A 15,939-nucleotide genomic window follows, 5' to 3' on the forward strand; every position below is an offset into this window, starting at 1 on the left:
TATCGCTGCTCTTCTACAAGTGCCCAACCGTGTTAGTGTTTCGGGCATCGACGATGTATGGGTTGACTTCTGACATACCTTCCCCCACCCGCGTGCTTGATGTATTTAATTCTGCTCCCCATGGAGCATCAACCCCCTTTGCATATCTTGTTTGATTACATTTCTTATTTTATCGGAAGGCTGGAGATTCTGTCCCTGAATCGCTGGTTTCAGAACCTTGGGCTGCTTAGAATTTACTATTTCGCTACCTCTTTCGCTTCCTAGTACTGAGAAAGATTGAACGTACATCATTTGTTCACCCCCCCTCCTCCCAATCATTTTGCCATTTCAAGAATCCCAAAACACAATATGTCCTCGTCCATATTGCATAGCTGCCCCTGTTGTGGGCAAGTTACAGATATCTCCAATGCACTTGCTGCTTTCATCCAGAATCCCTATTGTAGTCAGGTAGATGCTTCATATATCTGGTTTTATATCTTCACCAGTTCATTGACCAGAAAACCGTGTAGTGCGGTTTGTCGGCTTCTGAAAGCGACCTGGAGTTACAAGACGACCTCGCGGCGCTTTTCGAAAAGCGGATGAGCATAGGAGTGCCATTCCCACCCGAAGAAGATCAGGGAGTGCAGCACCCTCCTATTGCCTCCCCAGAAATGTATAGCATCTCACAACATTATCACCATTCAGCGCATTTAGTTCGTGAAAATGCTACACGTCCTTCAACAGAAGGCACCAACGGTGCCATCAGCGAGACACTCAGGCAACACAACGTCGACCCTTCGACACTTTCGCCCAAACAAATGGAACTTTTTGAACACGCGATGCCAGAACAACAATCACGTCTCATCCAGATCTGGCAGATTTCCTCGGAACACAGTTATGCAACCACTAGCAGCGTCGTCGGAAGGAACCAGTCAGATCTGGGAACCGCGGATGTAGCTAGCACTGTGGCAATAGTCTCAACTCCATTTGGTTGGACGACTAGATCTGGTGATCGTGAGATGTGCGATGTACCTGTGAGAAGTGAGAGTGAAGATGATGTGCACCAGTATGCCGAGCCATATATGGTCACTGGATATGAGACGATGCCCCAGCGAAGCAATGGGCTCTCTGCATCTCAGCCCACACATATCGTGGCTGAGCCGACAACAGGCTCACCGTACAAGCTTGCAAGTGACCCCATCTACTATGCTCAGGGTCGAAGATGGTGGGAATCTACACAGCCAGGACTAATGGAGTATCAATATGGGTTATTTGATGAGATGAACCGCCATTCCCATTGCGGCCTACTGCATCATCGCCAGGCCGATTAGGAAGTGCCATATGGGACTCATTTCAGGGTGTCAGAGTAGGTAGTGCTCATTCAGGTGGTAATAATACCTCGCCACAGGCCAATCCTATGGCATGTTCGGATATTCTCTACGTATCTCAACAGTATCCGTGTCTTGGTTTCGTAGTGGTCATTTTCTAGATTGGTGAACCAAATGCATTGGAGGACATATACATAAAGAAAGGACTGATCTTTTGAGGCCCGCTGGCTGTAAGCCAACTGGTGTAAATGAGAGAACATAATCGCGGATTCCTGTAATAACTATATAAGATATAAATAGAGGCAATATAGATAAGCTCTCAAGTTTACAGACAGCACTCAAGACATGGCATGACTGTGTTCCCCTCTTACCCAACGACTCCCTCATTCACCCCCACCCACTCCCCGCCTTCCCCCGATATCTCCATGACCTGGCCCCTGATGTTTTCACTTGGACCTTTCAAGGGAAACCGCCATGAACATCATACCGGGATGAATCAGAAGGTAGAGCACGAAGACGTAGTTGCCAACGACCAAGAGAGTCGATGCGATAAATATATTGCTAGAAAGAGTGACTTGATAGAACCCAGCACCTGTTTTGCGGGTCTTGATTTCCGCCCGATTGTGGTATGATAGTTTTTGATTTTTTTTTTTTTTGAGCCAAGCCCTCCAAAGTTGTGGTATACCAATGTTGAACGAATAGATGACGAAAGTGAAGAGAAGAATAATAGAAGCCGACCTTAGACGTTAAAGTCTTGGGAAGACTAGCAACGAGCGAGGAAGGGCCGGCGCGAACCAGTTGGACCAGTGGATCAGTCTACTGGAAATCCTCCTCATCGATAGCTGCCATAGCCTCTGCAAAAGCATCGGCGGAGCGCTTGACTTCGCTGCCAGCCTCGACAGCCCGTTTGATCATGTTGCATGGCTGGCCGAGCAGATTGCACCACCTCTGCATGGCAGCAGCCTGGACAGTAGTGGCAGCCTGGGCGGCAAGGACAAGAGAGACGGGCATCATTTTTGTAGTCAAGAGAAGTAAAGTTCAAAAATCTGGAAGATTTTGTTTGTAGATGCAATTAGAGCATTGGCTTGGATGGTCATGGTAAATCACGACTGTGAAGGGTCAGAGTCCTTATATACAGAACAAAGCGTCCGCTCTTGGTACCGCACATCGGGTGAGTTGACGAGGACCGGGGGGTTGCGGAAACAACCATCTTTTGAGGAGTTCCTTTTGTCTCTCTGGGCAAGAATTTACCCCCGGAGACCTACAAGGGGTGGCGGAGAGTGTAAGGAAGGTACTCCGTAGCGTAGAGGAGAGAGGAGTGGTGGTGGATGAGGGCGGGAGATAAGATCGGCCCGCGTGTGTGTAGTACTGTAGTTGGTTGCCCGACCGCTTGAGTGGATGCCGAGAGGATCCGCCGTTTTTTCCGGTGTCTCGTGCACGCATCGCTGGCTTTCTTTCTTTTCTCGCCGTGTCCGGGTCCGTCTTCGTCTTCCCTCCTCACTCTTTTGCTCCCCCGTCCGCAAGGTTTTGGATCCCCTCTCCCCTCCCCCCCCCTCGTCCCCAGTCCTTTCATCCTATCTCTCTTTCTTTCCCTACCTCATTGCCCTTCAAAATGTTCTCTTTGAGGACGGCGCAACCTGCGCAGGTGAGTGGACGAGTCCTTGCTTTCTTACCGATCAATTCCTTTGTCCGACCCCATTTCGCTCGATTTCCCTTCCCTTACTTCGTTCCCACCGCCGCTTGCTACATCCTTTCGCCCGGCTGGATCCGGAAAGCCTCTGGGAGGCTCCTTTGATTTCCCTCTTGCCTTCTCCGTCATGATTGATCGTAGACGCTAGTGTCTTTGTTCTTAATTTTTTATCATTGCCTATCCGTCTATTAACGCGACTATTCTTGGCAGTCTTTCCTCCGTCGCGTTGCGGCCCCGACTTCCTTCGTCCGTTCCTCCATCCCGGCAAGATGTGCGTCAACCTTTCAGCACCCTCCTCGAGATCCTCTGTTTATTGACTCTATGTGCAAGCATTTGCTAGCGTGCAGTCGGATATCTTTAAGCCCACCAAGTATGGTGGCAAATACACCGTCACTCTGATTCCCGGTACCTATACGCGTCTCCCCTCCCAGTTTTGGCATATCGCTGATGCGTCCATGGCATTGACTCCATAAAGGTGACGGAATTGGTGCCGAGGTTGCTGAATCGGTCAAGACCATCTTCAAGGCCGACAATGTCCCCATTGAGTGGGAGCAGGTAGATGTTAGCGGTGTGGACACCGGTAACAAACACTCGGAGGAGCTCTTCAAGGAATCCATTGCCTCCCTGCGGCGTAACAAGTTGGGTCTCAAGGGTATTCTCTTCACCCCCGTTGAGCGCTCCGGCCACCAGTCCTTCAACGTTGCTCTTCGTCAGGAGCTCGATATCTTTGCCTCGATTGTTCTCATCAAGAACATTCCGGGATACAAGACCCGCCACGAAAATGTTGATCTTTGCATTATCCGTGAGAACACAGAGGGCGAATACTCTGGCCTCGAACACCAGTCCGTGCAAGGTGTTGTGGAGTCATTGAAGATCATCACTCGTGCCAAGTCTGAGCGCATTGCTAAGTTTGCCTTTGGCTTTGCTCTTGCCAACAACCGCAAGAAGGTTACTTGCATCCACAAGGCCAACATCATGAAGCTTGCCGACGGCCTTTTCCGCAGCACCTTCCATAAGGTTGCGGAGAACTACCCGACTTTGGAGGTCAACGATATGATCGTCGACAACGCTTCCATGCAAGCTGTTTCGCGGCCCCAGCAGTTCGACGTTATGGTCATGCCCAACCTGTATGGAGGTATCCTCTCTAACATCGGCTCTGCCCTTGTCGGTGGTCCCGGCGTTGTCCCTGGCTGCAACATGGGACGTGATGTTGCAGTGTTTGAGCCTGGTTGCCGTCATGTTGGGCTTGACATCAAAGGCAAGGACCAGGCGAACCCCAGCGCTATGATCCTATCCGGATCCATGCTCCTGCGCCACCTGGGACTGGACGACCACGCGAACCGCATCTCGAAGGCTGTTTATGATGTGATCGGTGAAGGGTGAGTAATGCACATCTTTTCTTTTGGGCCCAAGTCTTATCTAGAGCTGTTGCTAATGCGGGAATCTCATAGTAATATGAGGACCCGGGATATGGGTGGACAGGCCACCACTCATGAATTTACCAGAGCCGTCCTTGACAAGATGGAGGCTGCTCTGTGATTCTTGACTCACCTGACAATCAACCCCCCACGCTACCTTTGGTACCTGCTACATTTATGATGATGAGAGCTTGTATAGGCCAGTTAACTGTTTTCTTTTCTCTCTTTGCTTGTAGACTATGTCTGGCCATCCTCAACGGTCTCTATATCTTGTACCCCCTTTCATCTGGAACAATACCAATAGTGTCTTACGCAACGACTCGCGGCGTTACACAAAGATGTGGGCTAGGATGTGTAAAACTATATACACTATCGTTGGAAATAGAAGCGTGCCTCTGCGTCATCCTGGCTCACCTAGCGGCCGTGGGTCCTTGTTTCAATGACGTAGGGGGAGATTTACCGTCTTATCCGGTGGTTTATATGTACGGGCTCCCTCCGCCCCGATCATTGGTGAGGCGTTAGTTTCTCCTAGGATTATAGCCAGCGAACAACTCGACCAGAAGCCAAGAACGGGCAAAGAAGACAACCCAAAGGAGAGAGATTAAAGCACTATGCAAATGCAAGAAAGATGGCCGAGAACTTGCTGCTGAGCCCTCCGTTTCTCCAACGGAGCCGGAACATTAAGAGCTCTTCTTCAGTGCCGACTGACCGACAGTGGAAGATCTGCTCCACAATACCGTGGTCTGTATTAGGTGAGCAATTTGGCCGGAACTGTGATCCCGTTGCACAATGAAATCAAAAAGCGGGACGTCGTTTTCTGCCAGTATATTTCGAATTTGCTTTGACGACCTTGCCCTTCCGTGTCATCTGTTCCTTTTTGTGCAGAATCCAGGCCTTGTCACCCTTCCTGGACGATGGCTGCTTCCCATGCTCCATGGCCCTCTTCCGGGCGTCCAAGACATCCACATCGTTCAGACCATTCACAATACCAGTGATGTCGCCTTGTAACCCACCGCCTCCGACTGTGAGAACCAGGTATAATTTGCTGTTCTTTGTACCCGGATCATCTTCAAGTATACCTGCTCCAAAGCCAGCCTTCATGGCAGCTCCGCTAATCATGCTCCGCTGAGCATCATTCTTGGGATAAAATTGACAGACTGCGCGACCTCCACGCCGAAGACTAGCATATAAACCCTCAAAGAAGCGACGGAGACGACCTTCCGGACTAACATCACTCGACTCCGCATTACAGAGCCACTGGATAGCACTAATGCTGATGGCTGCGTCAAAAGTTCCGGGACGGAAGGGTATCCCTTGCCCGATATCAGCAAGAAAAAGGTCGCCGTCGACATCGCGTTGAAGGGCGACGTCGAGCATACTGGGCGAAATATCCATGCCGAACCAAGTGTGCGGACCGCCATGTTCCGGAGACACCTGAGAAAGGATCTCGCCAGAAAGACCAGAGCCGCAGCCAACATCAAGAATGAGTGACGGTGACCGAAGGTCTAGAAGATCAAGGGCCCGATGGGTCATATCGGACTGGATGTTACGGATACGCGATGAAGTGGTATACTTCCGAGACTCATTGTCATCGTAGAATAGATCCGGAGGCCTTAGATTGTGTAGCACTGTGTTAGTAGATTTTGGTGAATTTATCCAGTGCGAGTATATGAAGGCCACCTACAAGACATCTTCGGGACGCGACATGTTTGCAACGAATCCCACACAAGTTCGAGGGGCTAGGGAAAAAAGTGATGTTGAGACTCGCGAGAGAGGAAAAATCCTCTTTTTTTGGGGGGCGGGGGGAGTTCTTTCGCCGGGCGGAGTACTAGCCCGCGGGGGCTTGGCAGTTGGCACCACTTTCTGGATGCCTGAGGTATCAAAGACTGTCACGTTCGGCTCCAGTGTCCGCTTGCATGCTATTGCTGCTGCATCCTGCCAGCTAAGTATTCGGTGCTCTGTTGCTACGCCAGTGCACTCTCCTTCCTCCCCGAACTAAACCGGTCACCGCGCCCTTTATCTTTGCAAATATGTGGATCCTGCCGTTGGTAGGGTACTTGGGGGTCATCGTAGGGTTCGCTTTCCTTACCTTAGCGATAGGTACGATATGAAATGCCCGCCATGCGCGAGGCGCAATGACGACGATGACGACGACGGCGTTGTCTCCCCCATTTTTTTATCCCCCCTGCCCTCATCGGAAAAGAACACCCCGATCACATGCGATTTACGAAATTACATGCTCTGGAGACTGACCTGCTTCTAGCTTCTGGCCTTTACTATCTTTCGGAGCTTGTGGAGGAACATACAGTCCTCGCCCGTCGGCTGTTGTACCGGCTGATATACAGCATCATCGCTGTGCAGGTCCTTCTCACCGTATTTGACCGATTCCCTTTCTCGTTATCTGCTCTCAGCATAGGCTCCCACATCGTGTATGCCAGCAATCTTCGCCGATTCCCCATTGTCAAATTGTCCGACCCGCTCTTCGTTCTGTCATGCGTCCTTGTTGGCTTGAATCATTGTCTTTGGTTCCGCCACTTCTCGCGCCCATTGCCTTCGTCGCGCAGCGCCACAAGCTGGCGCCAGCCGTATCAAGTCAATATTGAGGACATGCCAACGTTCACGGAAGTCGCGTCTTACTTTGGACTGTGCGTCTGGCTGGTTCCATTTGCGCTCTTCGTTAGCCTCAGTGCGGGAGATAATATTTTGCCCAGTATGGGTTCCGAGTATGCCACCGGCGACCGCGTGCCTACCTCAAGGTTCTCCCGCAGCTCTCTATCATCTGATGGAAAATTAAAAAATAAGGGAATGGCGAAGGCTTTGGTAGATGGCTTGCGGGACTGGGTCAAAGAAAACGGGGAGTTGATGGGTTTCTGGAAGGGCGAACGGGAAAAGGGTTTCTAGGATCAAGGTTCTTTCTTCTCCAACCCTTTCTAATACTATCATCTGGATACCTCTGTTCTTGTGAATTCGTGACGTGTACACGTCCGCCTGTGAAACATTGATATCTTTCCATAATCCAGTGGCAGTTGCTTGTTTGAACTAATTCTCATATTTAGATAGCTATATAGGCTGGAGACTATGAGCAAACCAATAAGGACCTGCTGTTCTTGAACGTGGCATAAGCGTAGGCCAAAGACCAAAGGGCGAAATCATAAGGGTGGGGGTATATTGTTTCTCGGACATGCCTCCTTTAGGAAGGTTCATAATGTGTACAACCCGCATTATCAGCAGCAGAGAGAAGTATTCTGTGCTGACTCTGCACGGTAACGGGCAAAGAAAGACAGGAAACTGGGTGGAAAATAAAGGAGGCTCCCGATTATGATTAGTAGTATTAAGAGTCCCCGTGGCTCTTGGTTGATTGTAGCGGAAGTACAATGTCGTCGTTTCACATTCGTTTGATCGTCGAGCTCAGTCGTAGAAGTGGATCCATACTGCGGAAAGATTGAGGATAACAAATGAACCTCGGCAGAGAAAAAAGGAAGGGGGACTGGGCTTGGAATAGAAGAAATAGCAAAGGCAAGAAATTGGGCTAAAGAGGAAAAAGAACATTGATGTAGGAGATCACTGAATCACGTGATCTTATTATACGCCATCAACACAACTGTTCCGATTGATGACGCGTGAGGGTGTTCAAACTTTCAGATATCAGCGGATGCTAGTTACTAGCGAGTTATTTTGGGCGGCCTACCATTTCCACCATCAATCGAAGCAGAGAAGTCCTGATGGTTGACCTCCATGAATAGGAGAGAACTTTCTCTCCTTTTCGCCTTTGCCGAGCGAGAACTATCGATGTTCGGTGTCAACATCCTATTCAAGGATGGTGAATTTGCGTGGCCAAGGCTATATTCCTCTGGCCCGCTACCAGCAAACCGCTCATAGCTTGGCTGCTTCGACATCGAGCTTATACTGTTCTGAAGATAGGCGTCTTCCACAGAGCCCATATGTTCGCTGAATATCGCTTGACTATAACCCGGGGTGGGCATATCCGAGGCAATCTGCCGATGGGGATAGCGTAAATCTTCAGGGGAAGTAGGATTGTTGACGTTCGACTCTGACTGCTCAGCACTGATATTTGGCGTCCCATCGAATATGTCATCGAAGTCGGTGAGAAACATTGAAAAGACGGGTGCTGGGATGTTCAATGTAGGAGCAAAGACGATACCAACATTTCTGATGGTCATTTTGTTGACATCGGAGTTGTTTACAATAACTATCAAGAACTGGACCAATGCCCGCAGCAATGTCATATTTGGCTTCGGAAGTCGATGGACAAGAAAATTAAATGCGGCAATCTTCTTTTGCTTTTCATGAAGCTCTGCAGGGAAGACATTAATAGAGCATCGAGAATATGCCGTGAATCACAGACTTACCAAGTACACGCAAGAAATCCAAGTGAAGTTCACGAGTCAGGACGGTTGTGGGCAGCTCGCGAAGGTACTGTTTGAAAAGGGAGGCGACAGCATGCACATCGTGATACTGGTCATCAGCGAGGAAGTCCACATCACCTTCCGTATTAAACCGCTCCTTGAGTGCTTTAACAATAAGATTCGAGCCGCTTAACCGGAAAATACCCTCTTCCGACTCTGCTCCCTTAGCTTTGAGGTATTCTATGCAACGATAAACAACCGCTGGGAGATCGACGTTGACTCCCTGTGGCGCGCAAAACTGTACAGCCTCGGCCAATGGTAAGCCAAAAACTGGCCTCACAATTTCTCGTTTCTCCGCATTGTTGTTACCGTGGGATGTTGAGAAATCGTGGCTAGCCTGGAGCTGAGAAGCAAGATCGAACGATGACCTTGTACGAAACCCCCAAATACTGCGTTTCTTCTCCTTAACGCTCGTAGCTGCTTTGTTACCCCAGGCCCCTGCATCTTGGATTACTGTTCCGTTGGTGGGTCCGGAGATGAATCTTGATGAGAACTGACCATGGTCTTGGCCGGAATCTCCAGAATCCACCGAAGGCCCGGTGGAGAGAACAGGGGATTTGGGGATCTGTTGTTCGGATGATGGTCCCAGGACGGGTGGCTCAGCCGGAACAGCATCATCATAACTGAATCCTTGGACCGTATCAGAGCCTTCTATGTCTGAATTGTCGGTCCCTTTTTCTGCCTTCTTGTTTCCATTATTAGGAAATAATTTGGGTTTGGCAACGGCGTTAGCATGCTGCTTCCCTGCTGTTGACGACGAAGACTTTGAGGAGCTATTATTAATGCCATCAATCTCTGACTGGCCGTCGACATATTCCAGAAGTGCGTCAACCCAAGCATCCCTATCTTCATCACTCTCAGCGCACAAGACATGGCGAACAAGAGCCGAAGAGTCCTTGCGTTTGGGCTCTAAAATGAGGAACGCATGACGGTATTGATTGTCTGAGTCCTCTTCACTGCGAGAAGGTGAGCTAGTCCGACCGCTTGCACTCTGCGACTGCTTCCCAATTTGGGCGTTATAGAGTTTAATCGTCCCAAGATGAGGGCCACCGGGAGACTCGTAATATTTCAGCCCAGGACCGTGTAAGACGAAATATCGTGCTTTCCAGCCGCCAAAATTCTTTCCCCTTTTCGTTAAATAACCCTCCTTCCTGGGTTTTCCATTCGGACCACGTAGGATTTCAGCTCCAGTTTGATGGTTTCCTTTCAGTAAACTCATCTCATCGTCTCGAGGTTCAATAGCATCTGATGATAGAAATTGGCATATGACCAACGCCGCCTTGTCATCCATCGGGGTGTCAAGGAGAGCCTCAAAGTATGCATTCAATGCAGCACGTCGTGTGTCAACTTTGGCGGGAGAATTACCGCTGAATATAGACCGATCAGGCAACCTTCCCCCGAAAGTCGATAGAAGCCGTATCTGTTGATCGAGCTGGGGAAGAGTTGCGACAACCTTTTCGGTCCGCCAAAGCTCTGTATTGTCGGACCTTGAAAAAACGCCTAACGTGAACACTGGTTCATCCTCCGATGGCCTGGAAGCCATGTAACTGTTTCTAGATGGCCGAAGTCGTGATGACGAGACCTTCACATATATGGAAGGAAGGGCGTTGGGGGGTAGCAGTAGATTCGGAAACTCATCCGAAACTAAACCGTGATATATACCGTTATTCTTCACGACTGATTCATGTGGGGTGTCTACCCTAACAGTCGCATCAATTGACGGTATAGGACGATTGTGAGCATCAACGGGCATAGAAGCATATGTAGCACCGTTGGCTGCCGTCGTAGAGGCAGTACTCATGGAGAACGGAGCCTGATAGTGGCCAAGACGGGGTGAGAGAGCCAGCCCAGAAAGGTTACTTTCTGATGACATAGGTAAGAAACCGGGGGCTTCCCTAGGTAGGCGTGGCAAAGGAGAGCCTAGCGGACGGTCTTCGGGCCTCGGGCTGACTGGCAACCCGGGACTCTTTGGGATACTGATAACAGGGAGGCCGCCGAATGGTCCTGCATGTCTCATACGAGGACTGGACACGGGGGATTCGGAATAGTCAAATGACGGTAGTGCCTGCCGCGGGTCTGAAGGTGATTCCACAGCCGCCACATTATGTACAGTGCTTCCCTGACTTCCGGGATTTTGCAGTACCTCTTTTTCTCTGGTGAGGGCCGCCTCACGTTCTCGATCATCGTCATCTCTTGTCCTTCTCCTCCCGCGTTCCACTGGAAACTCATCCGCAGCTAAGATATCCTCATATTCAGAGTCAGAGTCAAAAACATCAGGTTCTGGTGTTGCAAGATCTTTTTGGGTAAGATTTAATGGTGTAGGGGGGGTTTGCGCGTCGGAGTAAGCACTTCCTGCTCTTTATCCTGGCTCGGCCCAAAGCCATCCACAGGAGACCTGAAACCCGTTGAGGAGGTTGGACTTGCGGTGGACAGTTCTTGTCGGGAATAAACCAATGCCTGATTCTCTTGTGCTTCGGCTTGCCGATCATGATACATGATGGGGGTTGTTGGGTGTTCTCTGTCTAGCCCAAGAGGTAACTCGCCGACACCGAGGCCTTGTAGAGAAGCCGAGTCTTGCCTTTCGGCAATGGTAGAGTGCAATTGTGTGAAATCACGTCCCTGACTGGCCGAGTCTTTGCTGTTCGAAGGCAGTCCTCGATTATGCGGTTGGGTTTTCCGGCTAGGTCCATGGCTGGTCAGAGTGCCACTGCTTTCAGTGTTTCGCAATCGTAGTTTTGATTCGTCAGTTGATGGCAAAGGTGGTGGAGAGCTCTGTAATTCCTTCACTTTCTTCCTGTAGCGTTCCTTTTCCTTTAATGCGCGCTCGAGATCTTTGTTCAGCCCAAGAATAAGTGTTCTCTGCTTATCAACCAACCTCCAGAGCTGTGAATTCTGAGATGCCGCATTATGCTTTTCCTTTAGAAGATGTATAATCACAGCCTCGGCCGATCCTGCAGTGGCGATCAGGTTTCCAATATCGGCCTGGCTAAGCGCATTGGCGTCGAACGAAGACTTGTGAGTTTGTGAAGCAGACGAAAGCGATGAGATTGCCGAATCAATTGAGGAGGTGCGAGGCATCATACGCTGACCCGGACGATTCCCGGGCGTCGATTGGAAGGAGTTGGATGGCGAGATAGGAGAAGATATCCTGGACTCATTGGAGTCTGCAGGATCTGGGACTTGTTGCGTCTGGTTATCACTCATTTTCGGATTCATATCATACTGCTTGAGATTATCCCAAGGGTCCCTCACAACTGCTTCCGATCCGCTGGATGCTCGTGAATGAGTATCAGCTGGAGGGGTCGAAGTAGTCGCATGTGCTAGATGGCTTATCGTAGAGTTGTTCTGACACGGGGAAGAATTACCAAATGATCGCGGAGAGAGCGGAATTTGGGATGGGCTGGCGCTGACTTGTCGGGGTGATGGAAGGTGCACGTTCGTATGTAGGGGCGATAGCATAGACTTGCGGGGGGGAGCAATGGCCCCAGAACGTAAGGCCTGTCCGTCAGGTCGGGGGCCTAGGTAATCGCGAGGAATTAAATCGCTTGACAGTGGCGGGTGAGTCAAAACTGGGTGCTTGGATGCAGGCGGAATAGGAAGGGGTGCAGGTAGCTGGTTGACGCTGGTATTATCGCTACCTTGCCGCCGAGGCTGCGACATGGCTTGTTTAGGAGTTGGAGCTCACTCCATGCATGGGAGGCAAACGCGGAACCAGACAATGATTCGACGCTAGACTCGGGCGGTTCGGCTGGGGGGTTTCAGCACCTGCGGTCCAGGGGCCAGAGCAACGGTTCTTGGACGGAACCACAAACATCTGTACCTCCTGCGATCATTTGTCGTAGGGACACCCTCCCGCTGATGGCATCTGTAATCAGCTAGGGATGCTGGCTGGTTGAGAGGAGAACATTGGAAAAGTCTGGTGGTTGCGGTGTCCCTCATAAGACAAGTCGCGAGAATCAAGCTGAGTGGGGAAGGGGCCAGGGGAGAAAAAGGGGGAGGGGACAGAGCATAAGCAGGAAGGATTCCGCCGTGTCTCTGAAGAAGAAAATGTAATATGGGGCGAGATCCAGAAACCTTGGAGCGGCTAGGGGAGGAAAGAGGAAGGAAACACTTTACAATGATGAAGAGACAACCCAGGCCTCAACTCCATGCCTTGAAATTCCAAGTTTGCATCCGTGCAGACCTGCTGCATTCACACATGCCTGGTCAAAAGGGGTATGGTTTGTTTCGAAAAATGATTGGGCTATATTCGCCCAGTGACATAAGAACCTACCACCTACTAGGCAGTACTAGGCTAGTAGATAGCTCTGAAGGTAGATATCTAGGTGCAGAAAAACGGATGCCGCTAATTTTCATGCATTTAAAGCCCATACCTAAGGGTCTTCAGGGGCTTCGTAATCTTTGAACCTGCTGTGTTCCCAACCAATGGCCACTCGCTTAAGGACGAAAAAGCTGAACAAAATGTGTTCCAGGGTGAACACCACATCTGATGAGAAGAGAGTCATAGAATAAGACATAAGGTCGCCAGAACACCATTTCTAATGCATTTTCCGAGCGGGTGGGGAAGAAAAAAGGGCGAGTGTCGGGGCACATATCAGAACGCTTTTCCCTCTCCAACGCCTTTATCCCTGTAAACCAATAATCCAGCTTGAACTCCCAGAGTACCGTTTGTTAAAATACAATGCTATGCTATATTTCCGGCCATACCCATGAAGATGGCCTGGGCAGCCAATTGAAGTGACCAGAAGCCGACTTTCTTGAAACGTCGCTTCCGAGCCTGCTCATCAACCACATCTCGGGCGAAGGCGTCATATACCTATCCAATGTTAGTGCCAGAGGTCTTGTGGACAGGATACTATACTTACTGCCGCCGAAAGGTCGTCCATCAAACCGCTATCGAAAGTGGTCCAGCTGCCATCGAAATCTCCGACTCGTTTGACAAGACGGCAATTCACAGGAATGAAGGTGCGCCTTGAATTGATGTAGGCGACAATGGGCCGGATAAGTGCGTTGTTGATATATGAAAGATCACGCGTGAATAGAGGAACAATGGCCCTGGCATTGTTCAAGTGGAGGCGTAGGTCTGTAACTAGGAATCGTCTGTCATCTTCAGAAGCGGCCTCATCAGACATAGACACTTTAGATGGAGTTGAGTCAAGATCCCGTGTGGACGAGACCGTCGCCTCTAACCGGTCATAGAAGTCGGCCATAACCTTCGCAAGACTTTCATCATTCTCCGCTGGGAACATGATATCGGCAACAATGTCGACCGTGCCTTCGTGGATCCAGGAAAATGGGCCTTGAACTCCGCGATTCAAATGATCAATATTTAGACCATCGACGCGGATCCTGTTATGTTTTTTCCATGGACTCGGTTTACCATCGTCCTCCGCCCCATTATCCAACTGCGCACCGGTGAAGCTATGGGTTTGTCGAGGATGAATTGTAAACAATGAGTTATCAAATGATCCCGACATCATATTGGCAGACATGAAGTCATAAAATAGCCATTGCTTTCTCAGTTGAGGCAAATCGCAAGAGAAGATACTAACAGGGAAGGGCCTGAAGTTATCTGGCTGGTATACGGTTACCAGCACGTCGCTCATCTTGAAAGAATCGATCTCAAAATCCCCGGGGTTGTGCTCGTGTCGATATGACTTGGGATCCAGATCGTCGTCCGACCAATGAACATATCGGCGGTCGACTACCCCTCGAATGCCACGAACCTCGACATCACGGAGCAGCCCTTTACCGTTGATCCATTTCGTGAATGATAATGTGACATTGACAGTTTCGATCGAGACATCGAACTGCGTGTAGTTGGTGTCCTCCTCGTCGGACAGGTACCGCTGGTCGGGCATTTCAGGAGTAGATTGATCACCGCGAGCGGCAGCGGCAGCAACGGCAGCAGCAGTTTTCGACGAGCCCTTACTTACATGTCCCGTTCCTTGTCCTGGCCGCCTCGAGACAAAGACATTCTTGAAGGTAATTACGCCATCTCCCCATTTCGGAACAATCGCGGATTCAAATACAACCTTTACCCCGGATGATTTGGTGAGATAGTTGCCTATCCAGCCAGCCAAGGTTTCTGTAGAACTTAGCATTGAATCAACGCCGGTAAAAACTCATGTCGAACATACCTTGAGCAAACACGGTATTTATTGCGATAATAAGCAATGAGAAAAAGGTGGTGGTACCCAAGACTACCCAAACCACATGTCCCAAAAGCACCCAGGAAAAAAGAGCGGTTATCTCGTCGAGATTAAATGGCCTAGCGCTTCTTATAGAGAACCACTTGAATCGGACCTTAAGCCGTGACCAGAATCCAGTTGCTGCAGCCAACAGTTCTTCTTTTGTGGGCCGGTGCAATTGTGGCATGTGCGGCAATCGACCTATTAGATGGCGATTTGATTGGGACTTTGGATACACCTCATGCAGCTGCTGGTCCGGACCCTGGTCTTTATTATTATGGACAGCAGTCCCAGTATTCTTGGTGAGATGGTCCGGGGCATGGCGCCTATCATGAAGATCTAGAGTATCCTTCCGTAGCTCGGTCTTTCCCCGGTCATCTTGGCCCGTATGAAACCCACGTTTCAGCACGCGCCATGAGACCTTGCCCACAGAATTTCTATCAATTGTGGAGACCTTATGCGGTATGGTATTCTCTAGAGGAATGGCGCACGCTATCCTTGTATTGTGAATGGAAAAGGCGCCAAGTACAAGAAAGCCCCCGGAAGTAGATCGTCTCGTAACACGGGATGTTTCTTGTGAAAATGAATTAAACCCTTTCACGGTCCGAATGTTGAGAAAGCGAAGTGCCGGTATTTTTGTATTAGGCGTACCTGGTAAGGATGAGACGCGTCTTGCTTGCAGTCTGTGTCCAAGTAGTGATTCCGTTGTTCCCCAGAAGGTGGTATACAACCTGCGCCCGAGATTGCCAGACATGATTACCGTCACATGCTGGACAGTCCGCTAAGGCAGGCAAAGGGCTAGAACTTCCCCAGTCTTTATCGAAAAGCTGCAACCCAGAGCCGGGTACTGGAGGTACAGCTGGGATGACAAGTGCATGCGTCTCAATTGCCGGACAGAAGCACGAA

At 50.0% G+C, this 15,939-nt stretch overlaps 6 protein-coding genes across 6 annotated transcripts; 3 read left to right on the forward strand and 3 right to left on the reverse strand.

Moving 5' to 3' along the window:
- The first annotated feature begins 129 nt into the window (after positions 1–129).
- On the forward strand, positions 130–1,484 carry BO94DRAFT_197308 (uncharacterized protein). The gene is made up of 2 exons (XM_025606080.1): positions 130–447; positions 510–1,484. Exons 1-2 carry the CDS (start codon positions 349–351, stop codon positions 1,308–1,310), a joined length of 900 nt encoding a protein of 299 aa, XP_025464157.1. The 5' UTR covers positions 130–348; the 3' UTR covers positions 1,311–1,484.
- A 1,435-nt stretch (positions 1,485–2,919) lies between these two features.
- On the forward strand, positions 2,920–4,536 carry BO94DRAFT_559196 (isocitrate dehydrogenase (NAD(+)) IDH1; the record flags this gene model as incomplete). The annotated part of the gene is made up of 5 exons (XM_025614051.1): positions 2,920–2,952; positions 3,208–3,268; positions 3,328–3,402; positions 3,473–4,376; positions 4,449–4,536. The coding sequence occupies 5 exons, from the start codon at positions 2,920–2,922 to the stop codon at positions 4,534–4,536; spliced, it is 1,161 nt and encodes a 386-aa protein (XP_025464158.1).
- A 674-nt stretch (positions 4,537–5,210) lies between these two features.
- Positions 5,211–6,122, reverse strand: BO94DRAFT_588672 (18S rRNA methyltransferase BUD23; the record flags this gene model as incomplete). Its single annotated transcript, XM_025615899.1, has 2 exons — positions 5,211–6,027; positions 6,100–6,122. The coding sequence occupies 2 exons, from the start codon at positions 6,120–6,122 to the stop codon at positions 5,211–5,213; spliced, it is 840 nt and encodes a 279-aa protein (XP_025464159.1).
- A 233-nt stretch (positions 6,123–6,355) lies between these two features.
- Positions 6,356–7,513, forward strand: BO94DRAFT_538199 (uncharacterized protein). Its single transcript, XM_025612441.1, has 2 exons — positions 6,356–6,515; positions 6,679–7,513. The coding sequence occupies exons 1-2, from the start codon at positions 6,446–6,448 to the stop codon at positions 7,314–7,316; spliced, it is 708 nt and encodes a 235-aa protein (XP_025464160.1). The 5' UTR covers positions 6,356–6,445; the 3' UTR covers positions 7,317–7,513.
- A 564-nt stretch (positions 7,514–8,077) lies between these two features.
- BO94DRAFT_549147 (GTPase-activating protein BEM3) lies at positions 8,078–12,502 on the reverse strand (the record flags this gene model as incomplete). Its single annotated transcript, XM_025613431.1, has 3 exons — positions 8,078–8,730; positions 8,786–11,137; positions 11,245–12,502. The coding sequence occupies 3 exons, from the start codon at positions 12,500–12,502 to the stop codon at positions 8,078–8,080; spliced, it is 4,263 nt and encodes a 1,420-aa protein (XP_025464161.1).
- A 681-nt stretch (positions 12,503–13,183) lies between these two features.
- Positions 13,184–15,930, reverse strand: BO94DRAFT_498863 (mitochondrial distribution and morphology protein). The gene is made up of 3 exons (XM_025609358.1): positions 14,983–15,930; positions 13,708–14,930; positions 13,184–13,658 (listed from the first exon to the last, which is right to left on the reverse strand). The coding sequence occupies exons 1-3, from the start codon at positions 15,785–15,787 to the stop codon at positions 13,527–13,529; spliced, it is 2,160 nt and encodes a 719-aa protein (XP_025464162.1). The 5' UTR covers positions 15,788–15,930; the 3' UTR covers positions 13,184–13,526.
- Between the last annotated feature and the right edge of the window lie 9 nt (positions 15,931–15,939).

This window comes from Aspergillus sclerotioniger (assembly GCF_003184525.1).
Source record: "Aspergillus sclerotioniger CBS 115572 chromosome Unknown BO94scaffold_27, whole genome shotgun sequence".
NCBI classification, from domain to species: Eukaryota; Fungi; Ascomycota; class Eurotiomycetes; order Eurotiales; family Aspergillaceae; genus Aspergillus; species Aspergillus sclerotioniger.